Raw genomic sequence first — 21,060 nt, forward strand, 5'->3', positions numbered from 1 at the left:
CACATCATAAAACTGAGAAAATACAGAGATTGGCAAAGGGGGCCTATTTGGAATAATCTATAACAAATTCATTTGATAAATGTTTTTTGTTCACAAAATAATTCCATCAATATTTCCTCATGACGTCAATGACGCAAATGTTTATTTACAATTGAGAAAATGTTCAAATTGGAGAGCCCACCGAATTAGTTAAAAGGAAGTTCAAATGTACACAGCATACTTTCAGAAAACAATATATTTTTATTTAAACACGCAGTATATATTTTTGTGATTTATTATTTCTCATGCATTGCTGTTTTTGGTGAACAAAAACTAAAACATTAATTGACTTATCTGCTCAGGCTACTGTAGAGCTACGGCGCACCCTAACTTCGATGTTGGTGCATTCCATGGGAAACCCCCACTGACTCGTATAGAAACAAACTTCAGCCAATCGGCATCTCGAGAAAAACATGCACCACCAATTAACGAGCTTCCTTCCGATGACGTAATACCACAGGTTTCGTGTGGTCTTCTCATGTAAATAATATAGCTCAAATATGCCGCAACGTAATACTGTATGCATTTTGAGAAATGTATGTATCTAAATGTCGTTATTGTTTAGTAGACCGCGACGGTCCCCCGTCGACGTGCTCGCTGTCGGGTTGCTGGTTTGCTTCACTTTAGCTTGATTACACGCTGCATAGCCGGTTGGGTAGCAGTTAGCATATTAGCATTAGCTTTCCGTTTAGGTAAGCAGAGGTGACCACGGCGGTGTTCGGACTTGATTTCGGAGACCAAACGCCGATTTGGAATAATGGCTGTTGTGACGTGACACGTCACGCCAAATTCTCTCAACCAACGACAAAAAAGGTAAGCCAGTCCGTGTCGTTGATATTTTGTTTGGTGAGATTGAACCGCAGTGGGTGAGCGCTGGCTGGATGGGGGCCTGGCTGTCATGTCGGCTAACTAGCCTGGTATTAATTTGTATGATATTGACAAGAGGTCTTTATTTTACATTTTCGGGGTTCATCGTTGACCAAAAAAAAAACGTCCTGTCATTCGTCACCACTCTGGGCGGATGTGGCATTTTCATTACGGAATTAATATGCCTAGGGGGAAGTCCATGCGTCGCATCCTGCGCACTGTTTATTATTATTTTTTTAGCGCATTCAAATGAGTAGGTGTTCAGCTATTACACGAAAGCAATATTTGTTTTCCCTAATTGGTGTTCATATACTATACTCAACTGCAGATAGTAATAGGCCTCTTTAAAGGTTAAGGCCACAGACATGAAGAAATACGCCACCGAGCTTCTGCAGCCCGGCTACCCGACATGCCTGGATGGCGGCCATATTGGAAGGGACAACATTCCATTCGAAGGCAATGCATTGACATTGAAATTAAGTCTTAATTCGGCAACTTCTCCACAGATTTTGCTCAATCGCTAATTTTACACCGTATGGTATTCAGAACGTTTTTGGAGGAAATAATCTCCATAAAATTACTTATATATTCCATAGTAAATGTATGTAGTTAAGATCAACAGTATGCAACATTTCTAAACGGATGTTTGTTTTCTGTGAGTTGATTACCTAACAAATGGGAGTCATTCATTGGAAATTCACCATTTTCTTTGTTGCAGACTCCAATTGCTACAATGCTGCCCTTGCTGCTTAGCATGCAGCCATGAGCTCGGTCCTGTGGAGCCAGGAAAAGCCCAGCGGAGGCTTCAGAGAGGACTGGCGCTTCTACATGGTGGTGAAGGAGTGCACGGTGGAGAAGCCCCCCCAGAAGACCCTGTGGATCTTGCGCGGCAGCCTGGGTCAGGCGTGCCAGGAGCGCAACAGCCTTGGACGCACGCTGCCGCCATGCAAAGGCAAGAAGAGCCTGCGCATTTTGGACCAGACCAACGTGGTGCTGAGCCTGGATGAACGCGACGTCCTGGAGATCGACGAGAAGCTGGCCGAGCTGCTTTTTCCCATCACCAACTGCGAGGAACGTTATGCCTTGCTGTGCAACAAGTCACGGCTGGAACGTGTCCGTGACATTGACTGTGGCTCCAAGGTACGTGTCCAGCTGCGCTCTGGGGATGAACCTCTGCCCGGGGTGGTGCGCTTCAAGGGGTCACTACTGCCTGACAGAGCCCTCTCGGGAATCCTCTTTGGAGTAGAGTTATTGGTAAGAACCACTTTTTATCCTCATTGAGATTTTTCCAATATGTCTGCCTGTACAGTGATATACTTTGAATTGACACTGTCAGATAGGTTTTATGTCAAACATTGCATGGAACGAATATTAACGCATTCACTGGCATTGATGCTATAGATGTAAAATTACCCGTTTTAACTAGGCTGCCAGTGATCAAGTGAACTCATTTACTGCCATTGACAGCCATAAAAGATCTATTTTAAATTTACTGAAGATATTTCTTATGCGTCTTTATTATGATTATGTACAGTATTTTATTTTTTCAAATATTAGGGTAAAGGAAGGTCTGGAAGTAGTTGGTGCTGAGTGAGTTATTAATTTATCAATAATATCTCAACACTTTACAAATGAGCATTTTACAATATATAAATTGACTGATTGAAAAACCATCATGAAATTGAACTGAAATAGCATAAGTGTAAAGAATAAATAATGGGATAATAATTTACAAGTGACAATTATGTTTGAAAAGTACAAACAATGCATACAAGTCTTGCACAATAACTGTCCTAAATTAAGTTAAACAGTAATGTGCAAAAAACAACAAAAACATCAATATTAATTGTATCAAGGGCTCACCTGTTTGGTCAGGTGACGTTCAATGAGCCCCAAGTATCTGTGATGTCTTTTTCAGTTGACATCAAGTGATAAAATGGCCTGTTCCCTTATATAGATAAAGTGGCTGTGTTTTGCATTGCACAAACCCAATATTTTATTTAGAATACATACTGTGTTTAGACTAGTGGTTCCGCATATAGCATTACTATAAGGGGAAAAAAAAACACTTGATTTTCCCTTTAGCCCACTCGCTGCCACTGACTACTGTAGACGTCATAAATCCATTCTAATTGGTCGGTTGGCTGTAGTATAGTCTTTGTGAATGTTGATTTTTTTGTTCTAATTGATGGTATACCTTGTACCGAAATACAAAGCTGTTGCTTGAGATGAAACAAAAAAATAAATGACATAACACTTTGCTTACTCAAGAAACCACAATAAATAAACTGCATTTTTGCAGCGCATGACACAAAGCTGTAGTGTTTGACTGACAGCAGTGAGAACCTTTCCCCGACCTCAATGCAACTCACTGTCAAACACAACCACTTGTACTGTGCTACATGCCTGCAGAGGCGACACACACACGCGTGCACACACAAAGGTTTGCTTATTTCAGCACAATGTTGTTTCTATTCTGCAACGCTCAGCCGAGTGGGCCGCGGTCGCACTAGAGCGCTCGGCCTGCAGCTCAATATAAATAAACACCTTAGGTCATATTGCTGGGTTCACATTTTATGCTTCTTGCCAAATAATGACCAATGTACTGAACGTGACTTGGCCAAGTTGAAATTGTTGTGCTTGACAATAAAAAAATGCATGCAGTCATAACATGATGTTGGGAGTATATTTAGAATCTATTTCATCCAGTGTAGGGATAATTATAATTATTAATATTTTTTGTGACACTTTTCCCCTCTATAATGTTACTTTAAACATTGCGACTCCAATTCCCAGCTTCAATTGTCATTTTGACTTCTCATCTTCCTTCAGGAGGAGGGTCGAGGCCAGGGATTCACTGAGGGCTCCTTCCAGGGCCGCCAACTGTTCCGCTGCGAGGACGAATGCGGCGTTTTCGTGGCCCTGGACAAGCTGGAACTGTGGGAGGATGACGATGACGGCGACCTGGGCGAACTGGAGGCAGATCATGTAGCCTCTGGCGAGGAGGATCAGGACTACCCGCCGCTAGAGATCAACTCCCGTGTCCTGGTGCAGACCCGGGAGGGACCTGAGAGAGGCACCATCATTTTTTGCGACTTGCTGCCGGGTAACGAAACCCTGGGTCACTACGTGGGCGTTGACATGGTAAGTACCTGTGCTTAAATGAGACATTTGCTACCGACTCCATTCTCACACTTTTTCCCTCAAATAATGACTAAACGGATTCATTGTATTTCCGTCCATTTCAGTTCGGAAAGATGATTTGGCTTGCAAGTCCGTTAAGCTATGAGTGTGGTTGTAACTCAAATTAAACTTGTATCTTAAGGCATTGCTACATATTTGTTTTTGTTAATGAGGAAGATAAAACTTGTTAAGTTAACATTACTATGACATCTCCTATCATCATGACATATTGTTAGTCCTTACCCCAATCACAGCGTGTGCGGCACCTGCAATGATGATGTTTTGACAAATAATCATTAATGCCTTAATTAATCATTAATGCCTTAACACCAAATCACTCAATTTAACAGCCCTTGTTGTTTATGGAAACAAGGTCGAATTAGTGCGGGTTGGGCAAAGTTCCAAACAGTTACATTATCAGGAGTCTTTCATCTTTGTTGTTTACATTTTGTGCCCCCCCCCCCCCCCCCAAATCTATATAAACACATTTTTGATATTATTTATTTTAATTTAAATTACATTCTATAATTAATCAATTGATTTACAGTAAATTATATAATTCATTGTTATAGTCAAAACAATTTTTCTTTTATTCTTTAAATACATTTTCATAAATAATTGGCGATATATATATTACCCAACAATATTATTTCTGAATTGTATTATTTGTTATGTTAATAATATGATTGCATGAAGAAACTATTTTACAGCCACATTTCAGTTAACTTTTTTTTTAACCTCATCTATGGTTGATGAGGCACATCTGTCTGTTAAAAAAAAAAAATCCCTTGAGCTACCTAGGTTTATACACCCCGGAAATAGGCGATAATAGGTTTGGGCTTTTTTTTTCCATTTTTTTTTTTAAATTTAATATTCTTGCCTGCAAACAGTTGTAAGATTATTTAATTGTGTCACCACCTTTTCTAGAGGGCTGTTCTGTATGTACATGTACATGTTTAGGGAATATGTTCTTGTTGCCAAGGCCGAGCATAGCCGGTAGCTATGACTACTGTTGTCAGGTTGGGAGTACTGTTGTGGTCACAGCGAGATTGTAACGGCGGCATTTGACTGCTGATCATAAGCGGTAGTGAGCCCACGCTGCGCATCGCAGCCACTGCCCACACCAAGACGAGGAGGCAATCACGCTCGGGGGGTTGGGGGTGGGGTGTCCTGGAGTGGTATGACCCGATAGCATGGCAAAGGGGCAAGCGGGCAGCTAATTGGGAGATCACTGCACTTGCCCTGCCTCGCATTCTCACGCTTACGCCGCGCTGGATTGCAAACTGCAAGGAGGAAGAATAGCTCGGTTGTACTCGTAGGAAGGGATTACAGCTCTAAGGAGGATCTGAATCAGAGGGGGCTGCTTATGTGGGGATGATGAACAACTGGGTTATCACCATGCAAGCGTGTTCAAAATCGTGCTAAGACCTGGAGGGGTTACGCAGTTCTCATGGCTCCATCTCTCCCAGGACAATCCCATCGGCGACTGGGACGGAATGATTGACGGGAAGCTGCTGTGTAACTTTGCCAGTTTGGAGCACACTCGACTTGTCCCCATCTGTGACGTAATGCCAGGTGAGACGCCGCCTTTTGTGATAAATGTCATCTCTCATCTGGGTTTTTTCTTTTTCTTAACGCTGCCAACAGAGAGGCTTTTGTCTCCCTGCTGTTTTCTCAGATGAAATACGCAAGCGTTTTTTTTTTTTCGCCACATTGACATGTTGATGTGTTTATGTGCTGCCATAACTGTTTTACATGTGTAAATGGGTGACAAAAACTGAAACTTGCCACCATGCAGACTGTTTTTTGTAACAGTTCTACTTTTCTCTTTTGACAAGAACTTTGAGCTAGTTTGCAAATAAACAAAACTCCACCATCAAAACTTTGGATCCACTTGCTAATCCATTTTTTCAGAAATATTTAAAAAAAATAAACATTTGCTTTGTACATTAATAGCCAGGTCATCAAAACCATGAGGAAATATTGAAAGAATCATTTGGTGAACAAAAATGTTAACCAGAACATAATGTTTTATCATTTAGATTCTATGACAGCTTTGCACATATTGGTATTTCCTTAGACAGTCTGATGGACCTGGAATGACTTTCACCGCACCTGTGCATTTTCATGCGTTAATAACTTACCCCCGAATGTGTTTTGAGATTAAACAACCACGTAAATATTTTGAGTCTGAATTTTGACAAGTTGTTATAGAACAGTGTGTGACAGTGACAGTGTTGTCAATTTCGACAACAATCCTCCCACATTGAGTGGCTCTGTGACTTGACACCAATGCTGGATGAAGATCTGCCATTTTCAAGAACTTACAAAGCATTGTCATGTGTCTACGCTGTCCACTGTCATGTCAAAGCCCAAAGCTAAAAGTGGCGCTTCGTACTTTATTTTTCTTCTTCTGTTTACACAGTACATTTTACTTAGCCAGTGACACAGACATTATTCAACTATACAGCTTGTTGTGTTCAGTAGCTCAATGTCATAAGTGCCTCTAATGTTGAATATTTAATTTGGCCCACACAGAATATTCCATGCAGGACCAAAGGCTGCAAAAGCACACTTTTGCTTCCAGAGGCAGCAACAACGACAAGTCGTCTTCTGGCCAAAGCAAACCGAAGAGCAAAGGTACTCCAAAACAGACATTCTTTATGAGTTGTGTTTTTTTCTTAAAGGGGCAGTTTGTATGCTCTGTGGTTGTCAACGACAGCGTTGCTTCGACACATTTTATTTCTGAAGAGGTATACATAGGCAATAGACAAAAAATATGACTTCATAGAAGGTTTTGTATCTATTCTTCTCTTATTAACTACCTTAGAGGTTACAACTGTGAAAGAAGTACATGCTGACTCAACAATAATTTGCTCTCAACATTCTTTTCCTTTTGTCGTCTTTGATGATTAGTCATCACAGGGTAAATGTAGCGATCCACTGTCGCAAACATGATGTCACAGTGCAGACATGCACACTCGTGTACAATTGTGCAGAACACAAAGACGCGCACACACGTTTCTATTTATTATGCATCTGTGTTGTGGTGTACTTTCCAGGATTAGTTCATCAGTGTGGCAGTAGAAGCAAGTCAGAGTTTTACTATACTTTAAATGGCAGCTCTGTTGACCCCCCAGTGCAGACCAAATCCAAAAGCACATGGTACATTGACGAAGGTAACATGCGGCCACTCAATGAACGTCCGCAGTCTTGCTGGCAAGCTCCTGTTTCCGAACAAGCATCTCTTTGGCTTTTTCCAGTGAGGTAATCTTTTTCAATGAATTCTGATGAATTCTGGTGCAAATAAAACTTAAGATTTTTATTTCTGCAAAGAGGGGCAGGGCTAGTATTTGACTCGACTCCAAATGAGGACTACCATCTATTCAGACATTGCATTTTTTTTTTTTTTAAAGATTTGTTTTTGAATTAGGAACCATGTTATTGGTCTTGCTGTTCTATGTTATATTGGGCTTTCGTAGAGCAATCCTAAACCAAAAATCGTGGTTGTGTTCTTTCCTTGATTATATGGTAAAAGATCAGTATACATTGGGAACAGTAAGGCTAGATAACAGAAAACAAACCTGCTTTACATTTGTGCTCAGAGTGAGTTAAGTAGGAGGTCAATGGCCCATTTTCTTTTTCTTTTTTTTACAGTAATATTTAGAATAATGGTATTGTCTGTTGCCTCCACAACTCCACTAGTCTGAACACAGTATTAATAATTACCATTGTGTTCGTGGAATGTAAATTATACAGCAAAATTCGTCCAGTTTTATCCCTTGGGGGCAACCATATTGTCACTTGGCGGTTGAATTGAAAATGACACCGCAGTTGCGCAGGGCTAGAGTAATGACCAATTATGGCTCAAAAAAACGGGTGACGTGATTGGTTGTAATCATCCTTGCCTAACTGATGTGATGTGTTATGAATTCATTAATGTCTAGGCCGTTGTTTATCTGTATAATACACGAGGCCATTGTTTTATAAAATATTGGAGAAATGGACTGACATTCCCGTTAGCATGAATGTCAAAGCAATGTGGGGCTTTTTAATGATTTCATGAAACTTTCCCAAACAGTTAAGCTTGTGTTTGATGTTGAAACATGAAATGATACTATGACAATCACATAGCCTACAACATGCTCAGTCAGTCGCAGTAGCTTGCCACCAAGACCTCCCCAGCAGTCCTGTCCCCGTAATCACCATTGTTCGCGTCACATTCCACTTGCATGGTGCAGTCCGTGTTGATGAAAAGGCTTTTATGAATGCTCAGGGCTGCAAACTAATTCCTATCTAGAAAATACTTACAAAAGAGAAACTATTTGGTGTCTTAAGCATTTGTAAAAGTCTGATTGTCTTGTTTCTTCATTTCCGCTGGTGTTGGATCACTTTTTTCACATTTTACCTATACTTGTGTTTATCATAAAAGTTCACACTTTGTATGTTTTCATCTGATGACATTTTTCTCATAACTGCCTTGTCTCAATATGGGAGCGGATTATTTAAAAAAATGCATCATTTCTCTCCCTTTAGAATGCACTTTTAATGTGAAAGTCGGCTGTGACTCACAAACAGGTGGTGACCTCCTTGAGGTGTTGACTTGAATTATGACTCATGTTTTCATTAGCATTGCTGAATATCTATGCAAAACAGTGTTGCTCTTTCTTTAAATTTTAACTCGGGTGGTGTGCATTTTAAGATAAATAGCACTGTGTTTACTGTTGGCGAATTGTTTATTCATGAAGTTTGTTTTTGCTGAAGGTGGAAGTCAACCCCTAAATTTTTGTTTTACAGTAGTATGATTGATATTTGTCTTTGTGGAATATGCATTAAGGAGCAAAATCATTCTATTAATAGTATAGAATAAATATAATAGAATAGAAAAGAATGCTACCCAGGGGGTGGATGTTTTGATATCACCTTTGCTCAGGGCTCATACAGTATAATGACCAATCACATTTCTGCTTGAAAATGACATATTACTGGGCTCAGAAAACAGATGAGTCATCATTGGTCTTTTGCTGAGTCCTGACCAACTGTGATGTCTTTTTTAGTCAACAGCAAATGGTAAAACAGTCACTCTCTGTGATGGATAAAAATTGATTTTGAGGCATACGTAAATTATATGCCTCTATAGAACTTTTGAGGACGTTTACAACATTATGGAAAAGAGCACGTAGATAGAAAACCAGAGAAAACCCGTATAAGTTTCGGGGAAAAGATGCAAACTGTACACAGCAAGCCCATTAGCCGCGAGTCGAACCACAAGCCTGGCAGACATCCTCATCATTATGTCATACAAACCAGTTGCCAGGGTGCATGATGTTCTCTATTCATCCTTCAGATGGTGCTAAAAAGCATCATGGCAATGGCAACTCATCTCAAGACATGGAATTTTTATTCCCTGTGTTTTCCAGTTCTGTATTTGTTGTCAATTTAAAAATGTTACTATAGTATTTTATTGCCTCCTTTTTTTTTTAAATGACTTCTTTCTGTCCTTCAGTTGGGGAAGACCCTGCAAAGTCACTCACCGAAACTCCCCCTGACTTCAACCAGTCGCCCCCGCCTGTTAGGGCACCACCGCCCGCCTCATTGACTAGTGACAACAAGTTCCACTCGCTACCCTTCAGTCTGAACCGCAAGAGCGGGCCCATCGACAACATGAGTCACGGGCCGCTCTCGCTGTCTGTCCAGTCTGTAATGGCGGAGCAGGTAGATGTACCGTCTCCCACCGCCCCCTCTTCACCACGGACTGCAACACCTACAAGAGGGCAGCCGGGTCTGGAAGTGGGCTCCCTGGTGGAAGTGAAGGAGAACCCCCCTCTTTGTGGCGTCATCCGCTGGGTGGGGCTACCTCCAGGCTTGTTGGAGCCCCTGGCTGGGCTGGAGCTGGTGAGAACACAGAGCAACACTGGGGCTGGGTATAGTAGAGCCTTATAAACCACACACCATAATCCGGTCAAAAAAAATGTCATATGTAATCATATTTGCTTCTGTTTAAATTAATCATCAACTTATTTCAGATGTTTACAGTGAAATTTGAATTTAAATGACAAAAGCCAACAATTTGTCACGTGGTCCAAACACTCATTCGAGTGGCTTTTTTTTTTTTTAACATCTCCCAAACATTATATTTCAGGAAGAGGAGTGCCCGGGTTGCACCGACGGCACTTTCAAAGGCACGCGTTACTTCAACTGCCCGCCTAAGAAGGCCCTTTTTGTCAAGCTCAAGTGCTGTCGGCCCGACTCTCGCTTCCCGTCGCTTCACCACTCCTCTAACCCCATCGAGCGCTGCAACTCTATTGGTGAGTCATCTATATCTTCAATGGCACTTGGCACCTTTTCTAAAGACGTAGACACGAAATAAAGTGACACGGTCGCCAGGGTAATTTTCTGCCTTCAGCCGTGGTATCAGAACATCCCTTCACACTGCCTGTACTCGCTGACATTTGTCTGCCTGTTTTCCCAGTCGTTATGTGTGAAAGAGGCTATAGAAAGAAGCAACTCATTCATGCTCACATTGACAAACATAGACAATTTAAATAAATGAAAAAAAACCCATCTCATATAATATGCAATGGTTTTCTGGACACACTCTGGATCCTTTACAATGGATACATTTTTCACGCACTCACACATTCAAACAACGGTGGTGGTAAAGTGTGTTGTGCAGCCAACAGCTGCACTGGGGCGGGCTGATGAAGGCATGGCTGCCATTTTGTGCCTACGGTCCCTTTGACCAGCACTGGAGGCAAGGTGGTTGAAGGGTCTTTCCCAAGGACACGACGACACATGATAGAGCACAATTCGAACAGCCGACCTTTTGGTTGCTGGACGACCCGCCCTAGACACGGCCGCCCCTAACTTAAGCTACTTTTCCCTCCACACAGTAAGTACAGTTCGTTTTGGATCAGGTAAATCCTGATTAGGCAGCACAATGGTGATTCCAATGCTAGCTACGTAAATTGTGTGACATCACTGTATAACACCAAAACAGCATACCATTTAGCTCGGTCTTATAATATCCTTCTATTATATCCTTCAATTCATTCTATAGCAACTCTAGAGAAGGTAGGAATAACCAGTTGTCAAATGAACGGACAGCAGTGCATCTGCCTCTGCCCTCCTTATAGCAGACCAAAGTGTGCAATCGGCACCCTAATAAAGGGACATTAGTCAGTAATTTCAAGCATCCGCTTTACTCTTTCATGTCGGCTTCAAGCACAATTTCCACAGGCAAAAGGGGACAAGTCACCTTTTCCTTTTCATAATGCGACAAAGTCCGTCAAAAAATAAAATGGGCCATGCAGCCTCAATGATGACAAGAGACAATTAGGCGGCTCTTGACGAATGTGCATTTTTGCGATGTTCTCTGCAAACACTCTTTTAAGCCTTGTAAATGACATGCTATTACTCATTTCACATTCGAATAATTCTGTTTCTGTTTCGAGTTGTGTGGTTTTAAGTCGACCCCACTAATATGGGATTAAAAATCAGAGGGAAAAACTTGACTTGTTCTCAGAGAAATATGGTAGATAGTTTTCATAGTGGCATAAGAATGTTACATGCTACCTTATTGACATACCTTGTGGTATTCGTGTTATTATCATATGCATGGTCAACGTTTTTTCACAGAAATATTCTCTATAATTCTGATTTATAACTGCACTGACATAGGTGGGTGTACGCATTTGGCTTCTATCACTATTTAGTAAAGCAGCTAAGAAAAAAAAATAAACCCCTTGTAATTTAGGCTGGTAGAGAAATTGCAGTAAAAATATACAGTACGTAAGTGAGCTGAGTGAACCATGTTGAAACTGTGTCCCTTCACACAGCTTTTGGTGGCTATTTAAGTGAGATTGTACACGAGAACACGCCACCCCGCAGTGAGACAGACGGCCTGGACATCATGGTCGGCAAGAAGAAAGGCATCCAGGGCCACTACAACTCGTGCTACTTGGATTCAACCCTCTTCTGGTCAGTGCCTCCTCTAGTATCACACTAATGCCACTAATGAGTTTCTGACATATTGATGAGCTGCTGTACTTCATTGTTCAAACATACTGCCCTGAGGCACATTCTGGTTAGTAGATTGTTTCGACTTACACCGCCAAAAGGCTTTCAAACCAAACCAACCTTATGATTTAGGTTTTAATTACTACTGTACAAACATAATACAAAGCTTATGTTAGATTGAGAGGATTGCATGTACTGTTTATTAGGTTCACAATCCATGTGACATTATATTTATTGCATCAAGTGTTCTTGAATATCAGTTGAGCATAGTAATTCTCAACTTTGCTTTGTTGTTCAGTCTTTTTTCCTTCAGCTCTGTATTGGACACAGTTCTGCTTAGGCCACGCTCAAAGACGGACGTGGAGTATTACAGAGAGACCCAAGAACTGTTACGCACTGAAATAGTCAACCCCCTGCGCATGTGAGTGTGATATCTGCTATAATTCATACAATTAAAAAAAAGGAAACAAACGGGCTTAAGGACAGTGGAATCTCCCACTTCTGGTTGTCACTCAGACACGGGTATGTGTGTGCCACCAAAGTGATGAAACTCAGGAGGATCTTGGAGAAAGTAGAAGCTGCGTCCGGCTTCACGTCAGAAGAAAAAGGTAAGGTATTAACATCTGTGCAAACCTGGACTCTTCTGATTGTCATTCGCCTTGTAATGCAGATCCAGAGGAGTTCCTCAATATACTGTTCCACCACATACTGCGGGTGGACCCTTTGCTCAAACTAAGGTAACTGTTGCTCAGCTTGAGCTTCACCTAGTGGCCAAAGGATGCTTCTATCTCAGACACTGTTGAAATACAAGCTCATTATACAAGTTATTTAAACATGCACAGTAATTACTGTATGTATGTATGTATGTATATATATATATATATATATATATATATATATATGTATGTATGTATGTATGTATGTATGTATGTATGTATGTATGTATGTATGTGTGTGTGTGTGTGTGTGTGTGTGTGTGTGTGTGTGTGTGTGTATGTATAAAGGTTTATTATCAAATTCATTTTCCAGGTCAGCAGGACAGAAGGTGCAGGACTGTTACTTTTACCAGATCTTCATGGACAAAAAGGATAAGGTCGGCGTTCCCACCATTCAGCAACTCCTAGAGTGGTCTTTCATCAACAGTGACCTTAAGTTTGCCGAGGTGAGTCTTCAAAAGGTTTTGGCTGATTCGGTTCAGTGTTATGCAACCTTTTTCGACTTGCGCAACAATCTATGGTTGAGTGGGAAGAATCTGAGAAAATGGCACTGCAACAGTCTGATCATTACATCACTTACCACCAACGGCCATAGGTAACCTCGGTGCGCATTTAAAAAAAAAAATAAATAAATATATATATATATATATATATATATATATATATATATATATATATATATATATATATATATATTTAAATATATATTTAAATATATATAAAACAACTTAAGTTTCACACTATCTGCAGCTTCCACATTGAGTTTTGTTATACTTGCTCTAAATTGTCTGTAGTCATGACTATGAGTGGGAATGAATGGTTATTTATTTTGTCTACATGTGCCCTGTGATTGGCTGGCCAGTTCAGGTTGTACCTTTTCCTATTTCTCATCCAAAGTCAGTGAGGATAGACTCCTGTCCACTCACGACCTAAATGTGGACAAATAGTACAGTGAATAGATGGATGTCTATTAATTCCTATTTACGTATATTGAGACACTAACCCTTCTTGATAACGAATGACAAAGGCTGGAGAAGTGTCATACTACTAAATATATTACACAGGATCCATCATGGCTGTCTTTGAACATTTATTTTTGCTTCTTGTGTTCCGTGTGCAACGAGCAGCCATGATGGCAATGGTAGCGAGTGGAAATGTTTTCCAACTGATAAATTCGTCTGTGTCCGTGTCCTGCTTTCCCACAGTGGCTCTCACCGCTGTGCGGTCTTAAATGAACAGCAATCCCACGCGACATATCCCAGATGTAAAGCAGCCTCCCCTAGTGATCTGATACCTGCTTTAAACACGTAAAGCAGCGTGCAAGACAGATCAGTCATGCGTGTTTTAATCGTAAACACGCCTCTGCTTTCGTTTGTGTTGCTTTTGTACAGAATGATAATAAGCTCTTGCTCTCCTCTGGTTTTCCTGCCCCTCAGGCTCCCTCCTGCCTTATCATCCAGATGCCGCGCTTTGGCAAGGACTTCAAAATGTTCAACAAGATTTTCCCCTCATTGGAGTTAGACATCACAGATCTTCTGGAAGACAGTGAGTCCAAGCCGATTGCTTTTGTGTGTGTGTGTGTCCGTGTGTGTGTGCGTGTTCTTTGCGATCAATGCTTGTCCCGCCGTCTGTCTGTTTACTTTGTAATGAAACTCCACTGAGTTGTCACCACGGCCCGAGTGAAACAAAGAATACACTCAGATACACACACACCAAAGCCACTTTCTTTTATTTACTTTTTTTTTTTTTTTTAACCACCCAGCTCCTCGGGAATGTCGAATCTGCGGAGGCTTGGCCCTTTTTGAGTGCAGAGACTGCTATGATGACGGTGACATCACGGCGGGCAAGATTAAGCAGTTCTGTGAAAAGTGCAATACGCAGGTAAAAGACAAACAACAACGGCCACTTGCTCTTCTTGGGCAGGATTTACACTGCATGATTAACGTGACCGGATTTGCCTTTAATTTGCCGACAAGAGGCACAATTGCAATGTGTCAGGGTAGCGCAAAAAAAAATCTATGATTCAGATGCATTTGCAAGTTTGAAACATGTGGATGAACGTCTAATCTCTGCCAATGGAAGTTATAAAAAATAATTGTCATCAGGCTGTTACCATTGGTGGCATACAGTATAGGCCCAAGCTGTAAAAATGCTCACAAATAAACAATAACAAAAATAAATAAAGAAATAAAAATGCTTGCCGTACATTTAAATGAGATCAAACTCGCAGACGACTAATCTGGTCAAAATAGGATACATTAGAGGTATGTTCATCATGAAATAAGCAAGATAAATACAGATTGTGGAAATACATGTTATACAAATCATCTAGAGAAAGAGTCAATCCAGGCCATAAATTTAAGCTCTAAATATGTATAATATTTTTGTAGTATTTGTCACGTCTGTATTGTTGCTTCAAAGTCTTGATATGTGTGCTGTCAGTTTTGTGCACTTTGATTATCTGTGTATGTTTGGGTTCATGCATGTTTTTTGTCAGTGTCAAGAATTTCAGATTGGGTTCACTGCGTTTAAAATGAACATGGAAATTGACTCAATTGGAGGGACTAAATGGATGCAACCATGCACGTTAAAATGGATTGACCATGCGAGGGCGCCAAATACCAAGAAAAGGGACTAGTGTAGCAGTCAGAGCGGTATTCACGGTGTTTTAACATTATTCCCCGAAGTTATCAAACGCAGTAAAATGATTTTATTTCTTGCGGCCCCAATGTGTTAGACGCAGATTCTGAGAAATCTTCAAGTTTATTATCCGAAGCGAAGAATAAAATTTAAGAATATCCATCCGTTTTGGCACCACTGCATTAGTACAACTGGTGTGCTGTAGCCTATACAATTGATAAATGATTATTAACTGTTACATAATAGATACAAGCAAACAACTTAAAATCAATATTAAAATGTGAAAATATCGCAATTGAATATAGAAGCCTAAACCACCGGTTCTTGATTATTTCTAGTGAGTGAAAGTTACTCAAAGAGCCCTGCCCCCCCATTTTGCAATCGCACCATTTGTTTGAACTGGTACCCGTTCTTAGTCATGATGGACTCGTTCAGGTTCATCTTCACCCGAGGAGAAAAAGTCACCGGCACGGCAAGCTGTGCGTCCCCAAGGAGCTACAAGAAGGCGGTGGGCGTCAGGGAATGTTCCCACGCCAGACGATGGAGCTGTTCGCCGTGCTGTGCATAGAGACCAGTCACTACGTGGCCTTTGTCAAGTATGGCAGCGCCGCCTCCACCTGGCTCTTTTTCGACAGCATGGCTGATCGAGACGGTAAGCTGCCGTTATTATGCTCTACAAACCTGTCTTTTACTCTGGAGTGAAATTTTACTTTTTTTTTTTTTTTTTTTTAAATTGTGCTGTTGGTCAAACAGCCATTAATGTAATACCTGGGAAAATACCAAAATCAATATTACTGGTTCAATACTAATGACTGGAGCAATAATAGATTATTACTCTTATTATTATTACTACTATTCTTACTCTATTCTAATTATTCTTGTCATTGCTATTGTTGTTATTTCATTAACTTTTCTTTAATACTGAGAAAAAATGGTTTTGGCTGGCTGAATCATTGGTTCTTAAGAACTTTCAATTGTTTAATTGCTCTATTTAATAATCTTGTTAAAAAGGGTTACAGTGAATTTTAGAAAACATGGACACTGTGTCAAACACAGCTATGCTGCTCTATACATTGAATATAAATGTAATGCTAATCATATGTTATTTAATTGAAATATAATTATGATGCAATCTATCATTGCCTTATTGAAAAATTGCCTGTCATATTAAACGCTTTGTCAATTAGAATACATGGGCTTACTTAGCCTTGTTTTAATGCTCAAAATGTATTCATCATTATAGTATTAAACTTATGTTATATGTAATAAAATAAATGTATGTTCATGGCATGTTCATTAAAGTCACCCAAATATAATCAATTTATTATGTAAAATATACCACGTAAAACACTGAATAATGAAATCTACATAACCTGTGAAAAAAAATCATCAGTTTGTCATCATGTCCCTGTAGAAAGAATACATCTAAAAATAGATTCAAAATAACGTTTTTTTTTTCTCTCCGCGCTCCCATTTCTCATCCCGGTCAAAGAGCAAAGTGTCTGCATTTTGTTTAGTCACCCAGTATTTTGCTACATTCCATCACAATTGTGCCAATTTTCAAAGGTCCAAATTTAATAAGGTGTCTATCTTCAATCTTTTCTGGCTTGTGCTTGGTCAGGAGGCCAGAACGGCTTCAACATTCCGCAGGTGTCGCCGTGCCCCGAGGTGGAGGCCTACCTGAAGATGACCCCCGAGGAGCTGCACACGCTCGACCCCAAGAGCATCCAAGGGCAGGCTCGACGGCTACTGTGCGACGCCTACATGTGCATGTACCAGAGCCCCACTATGAGCCTGTACAAGTAGCACCCCCACACCGACGCGCACCCTCCATCCTCTCCGTCGTCATCCTTTGCCAGCCCCACGGACGGGATTGCCCCCACCCCCCCCTTCCCTCAGGGGTGCAGACTTCCCACAATGAAAAAAAAAAATATACTAGAACCGAAGAATGGCTTGGAGTGTGGAGTTTACCCTCTCCACTCGTTTGGGAGTGGGGGGGACACTGCGGGCTTTATTTGCACTGTGCTTTCGTTGAAGTGTTGTTTTCTCCACGTCGTCCAACGTAGCTTCTTCTTATCGCTCAACCGAGCCTCTGCAAAGCTCAAGAAGGATTTAAAAGATGGAGGGAGGGGTGGGGGGGTAGAAAACAAGTGGGAGGACTCTTTAGAGGAAGAGGAGTCCTGCTAGTCTTAATCACGGGGAAGGACAGGAGCGCTTCATAACACCTCATTAGAGAAGCGATGCGGTCCGCACGCCACGTCTTGCTTTCCCGCGACCCTCTTCTGTATTCCCCTCGCTCACAGTTTGTGTTGCAGAAACCAATGTAGCCATTATAACCATTTGACTGCACATTTACAGCCCCGCCCCAGTCCCTCTCCCTCCACCCTGGGAACAACTGCACTTTGACTCAGAGTCCTCTTAAGGTGGAAGTCACGGGGGGGGGGGAGCTAATTTATTAGTCAGGCGGATGCAGGTTATTTTGTTTTTTTTGTTTTTGTTTTGTTTTTTAAACGTGTGTGCGAGAATGCAAATCTGCAGGGTGTCCGCTTCTAACATGTACAGTATTTGTCCTGCGCGTCTTCATGTTTACGAAGCCTTTTTGGGAGTCCAGGCCCCTGACTCACAGCCTTTCTCCAAAATGTGACACGCAGCAGATTGATACAACAGAGATGTGATCAAATATTGATACTATTTATTTTAATCTAATCTTGTTAGTCCCTTTTTTTTTGAGGAAATAAAACAGGGTTGATGATGATGCTGTCAGGTTTTCAGCTACTGACACAGATTATTGAAGAAGAAGCATTGCGAATGAATAAAGGAAAAAAAACAACAACTTTATGAGGTGCTTTTGAAGTGGATGCAGATAAATGTGTTTCAGAACCGTTTCTAGATGAGGCTCTTTTTCTGGTGGTTTGCACTGTTCCAGGGACTCTTTTACTGCACTTCTGAGTCCCGCCACTGATTCCCTTCAGGAGACGTGTTGAAAATCGAATGAGGTATTTTTTTTGTTGTCTCTTTTTAAAATTTTGTTTTGTATTGATTTCTGTGTCCAGTCTGTCAAGTGTGCACAAATGTAACAGGTTGAATTTGATGTCAGTCATGTTGCTGTACATGTTTCGTTAAATAAATGCCATTTTGGAAGGGCGCAACATAACGTGCTGTCATGGACAACTTTGTTTAACATATGCTCAGGGTAAAGAGGGCAGTAAGGTGAGTTTTCGTCTTAATTCTTTCATCGTAGTTTTATTTTGATGCAGTTTTTCATAGGGCTTTTGTATTGGACGACAGGTATGAAGTATCTAGTAAGCTGATTTTTCCTGGGTTTCAGGCGTCCTCTTTTACAATCTTCTTTGTACAAGGTACGCTAAAGGTGAGTGTCACTTTATCATTTAAAAAAAAAAAAAAAACGTCTTTACAGCCCCTTGTAAAAGTTCTTACCTGAAGTCGAAGGTCTCTTAAAAATCAGTTATTTTAAATGTGTATTGCTGTCAAAGGCAGTCAATGAGTTAAAATTGTGAAAATAGGTTTTTGCACTTTTATGATAAAGACATTAACCCTTGTGCACACCTTGCAAACTATACACATAACATCTTTTTTCTTGATTTTGTAAATCCTTTTAAAAACGTAATAGTTTTTTTTTCCTTCAACTACTAAAATTGAGTGTCACAATTGAGTGTCACAACAGTGGCATCAGTTCTATCCGTACAAATCTGACTTAAATTTATTAACACCCACAAAAAAATTGAAAAAAGTTTATGATCTGTCTTTATAGCCTGCGATGTGACGATGACATTTCGAGACATAACCATGAAGTGGTTTCTACCGCCACTTACTGTCTTGAGGTAAAACACAAGTCAACAGAGAATTTTCTGTTTGCTGACGTAGTTTGATCGCCGCTCAATGGAATGTTTCGAAAATCAATGTCATGAATCCTATTAAAACGCATCTAAAAAATTGTAATTATGATGGGTTTTATCAAATGCTCTTCAGAATCGATAGATTACTTTGAACCTTTGAGGATTGGTTTTACACACTTGGTCGTCAAGGGACATTCATCAAATTGGACTTAGATCACACGCAGCTTGGCCTTTTTTTTTCATTTATAGGGTTCTTGGTTTGACATGGACAATATTGTGGATAAAGTCCAGTGGTTCTCAACCTTTTTCTTCAAATTCTGTCCCCCATGTTTTTTTTTTTTTTTTTTTTACTACTACCACGTAAGAACAACAACACATTCTTGGATGAAAAAAAAATACTGGACAGAGCGCTTTGCCATACAGTTTACGAAACGATGGAACTACATTTGTAGTGGGTGTAACATCTTTTGTTTTAAATCTGCTCATCTGCCAAAGAATTGCGCCATTTACTACAATGCACATCCATATAAAAGATAATGAAATAAAAGCATGCAAAGGAGTCACTATAGCACCATTTTGCAATGATGATTCATGTTGCAATTAATTTGCTCTTAAATTGAAAAAGTACGAGTGTTCCTGTCACATTGCTTTAAAAAAACATTAGAATTAAATGCAGAAGCATATTCCCGTTAACAAACCACTGAGTAGACACCCTTGTTCTCAGAAAATATATATATTTGAACCAAGAAGTTCTGTTTGTCTTTTGTACTCTAGGAGTGTGACTTGTTTGCGGTAGCACTCCAAATCGATCGTTTCGCAAAGGCGCCGCTTGTTGTACAACTAGGTTCTGGTTCGCCTGTTCGAAAACCAATATGAGAATTTCGACTGCCGTAGAGAATTTAGTGTACCTGGTGTGTATTTTTCAACATCACTGGTAATAGGATGAGCGCGGTCAAAGCCTGTTTAGCGGGATCATCCTCCGTCTTGTAAACGCACCAGAACAATACAAACACGGATTGTTATTCTTACAGGAGGATAAGGACAGATTAAGCCTTACAGCCTTTGTTTTCATTTCCTCACTACGGTTCTCACGTAACGGGAAAGAAAAAAAAAAAGTGTCCACCATCCACCCTGTCGTACTTGTCATTCCCATGGGAAAAGACAAGAGCTCTGATTTCCGGTTAAAAAAAGATGAAACAAAAGTTGACCGTTTTTAAGTCAATCAGCTTCTAATGTGGTTTACCACTTTGCTTTATTTGGTTTGTCATGATAGCTCCATTTTTTTTTTTAGTGTCCTCAAAGGTCTGTGTAATGTACCTAATCAACAGCAGTGCCATGTTTTAGTGTTTTTACAATAGTCTTCTTTTGATCTGTTTAGTACTGTAGATGTATTGACCCAAATCCCCAGACAAATCTCTTCCAAAGTGATACCCCCTGTTAAATTAACATGTGTTACGCATGTAGAAAACACCATCCGTGCCACACCTAGCAGCTTAGCTTAGCGCTGACTTCAGAAGTGCCAGATAAGTATTTGTCAACACAACAGCTGGCATACAATGCCCTCTTGTAGCTTTACGCCACGGCATATGCCCGCCGCTCGTAGCGTGCCGTAATTTAGCCGGGCCTCTTCTGCCCGAACAGATGGGCCCGAGTATTGTTATTCTCGCTCCAGCTCGGGGGTCCCTGGGGGGAATCACTAAATAAAATCAAAGCAGATGGACCTCTCTGGGCTAAGGCTG

The 21,060-nt window shown here is 40.6% G+C and overlaps 1 protein-coding gene across 2 annotated transcripts; it reads left to right on the plus strand.

Moving 5' to 3' along the window:
* The first annotated feature begins 498 nt into the window (after positions 1 to 498).
* Positions 499 to 18,618, plus strand: cyld (cylindromatosis (turban tumor syndrome)). 2 transcript variants are annotated; one of them, XM_088413554.1, is made up of 17 exons: positions 499 to 852; positions 1,625 to 2,160; positions 3,739 to 4,050; positions 5,559 to 5,664; positions 6,628 to 6,729; positions 7,152 to 7,268; positions 9,596 to 9,984; positions 10,232 to 10,397; positions 11,928 to 12,069; positions 12,407 to 12,529; positions 12,625 to 12,716; positions 12,779 to 12,845; positions 13,138 to 13,270; positions 14,261 to 14,369; positions 14,587 to 14,705; positions 15,900 to 16,116; positions 17,086 to 18,618. In XM_088413554.1, exons 2-17 carry the CDS (start codon positions 1,669 to 1,671, stop codon positions 17,268 to 17,270), a joined length of 2,871 nt encoding a protein of 956 aa, XP_088269680.1. In that variant the 5' UTR covers positions 499 to 852; positions 1,625 to 1,668; the 3' UTR covers positions 17,271 to 18,618. The 2 variants fall into 2 exon arrangements, with proteins under 2 accessions (XP_088269680.1, XP_088269681.1); XM_088413555.1 differs by lacking the exon at positions 7,152 to 7,268.
* The last annotated feature ends 2,442 nt before the right edge of the window (positions 18,619 to 21,060 follow it).

Source organism: Hippichthys cyanospilos, chromosome 4 (assembly GCF_059441005.1).
Source record: "Hippichthys cyanospilos isolate Australia breed blue-spotted pipefish chromosome 4, RoL_Hcya_1.0, whole genome shotgun sequence".
Lineage (NCBI taxonomy): Eukaryota > Metazoa > Chordata > Actinopteri > Syngnathiformes > Syngnathidae > Hippichthys > Hippichthys cyanospilos.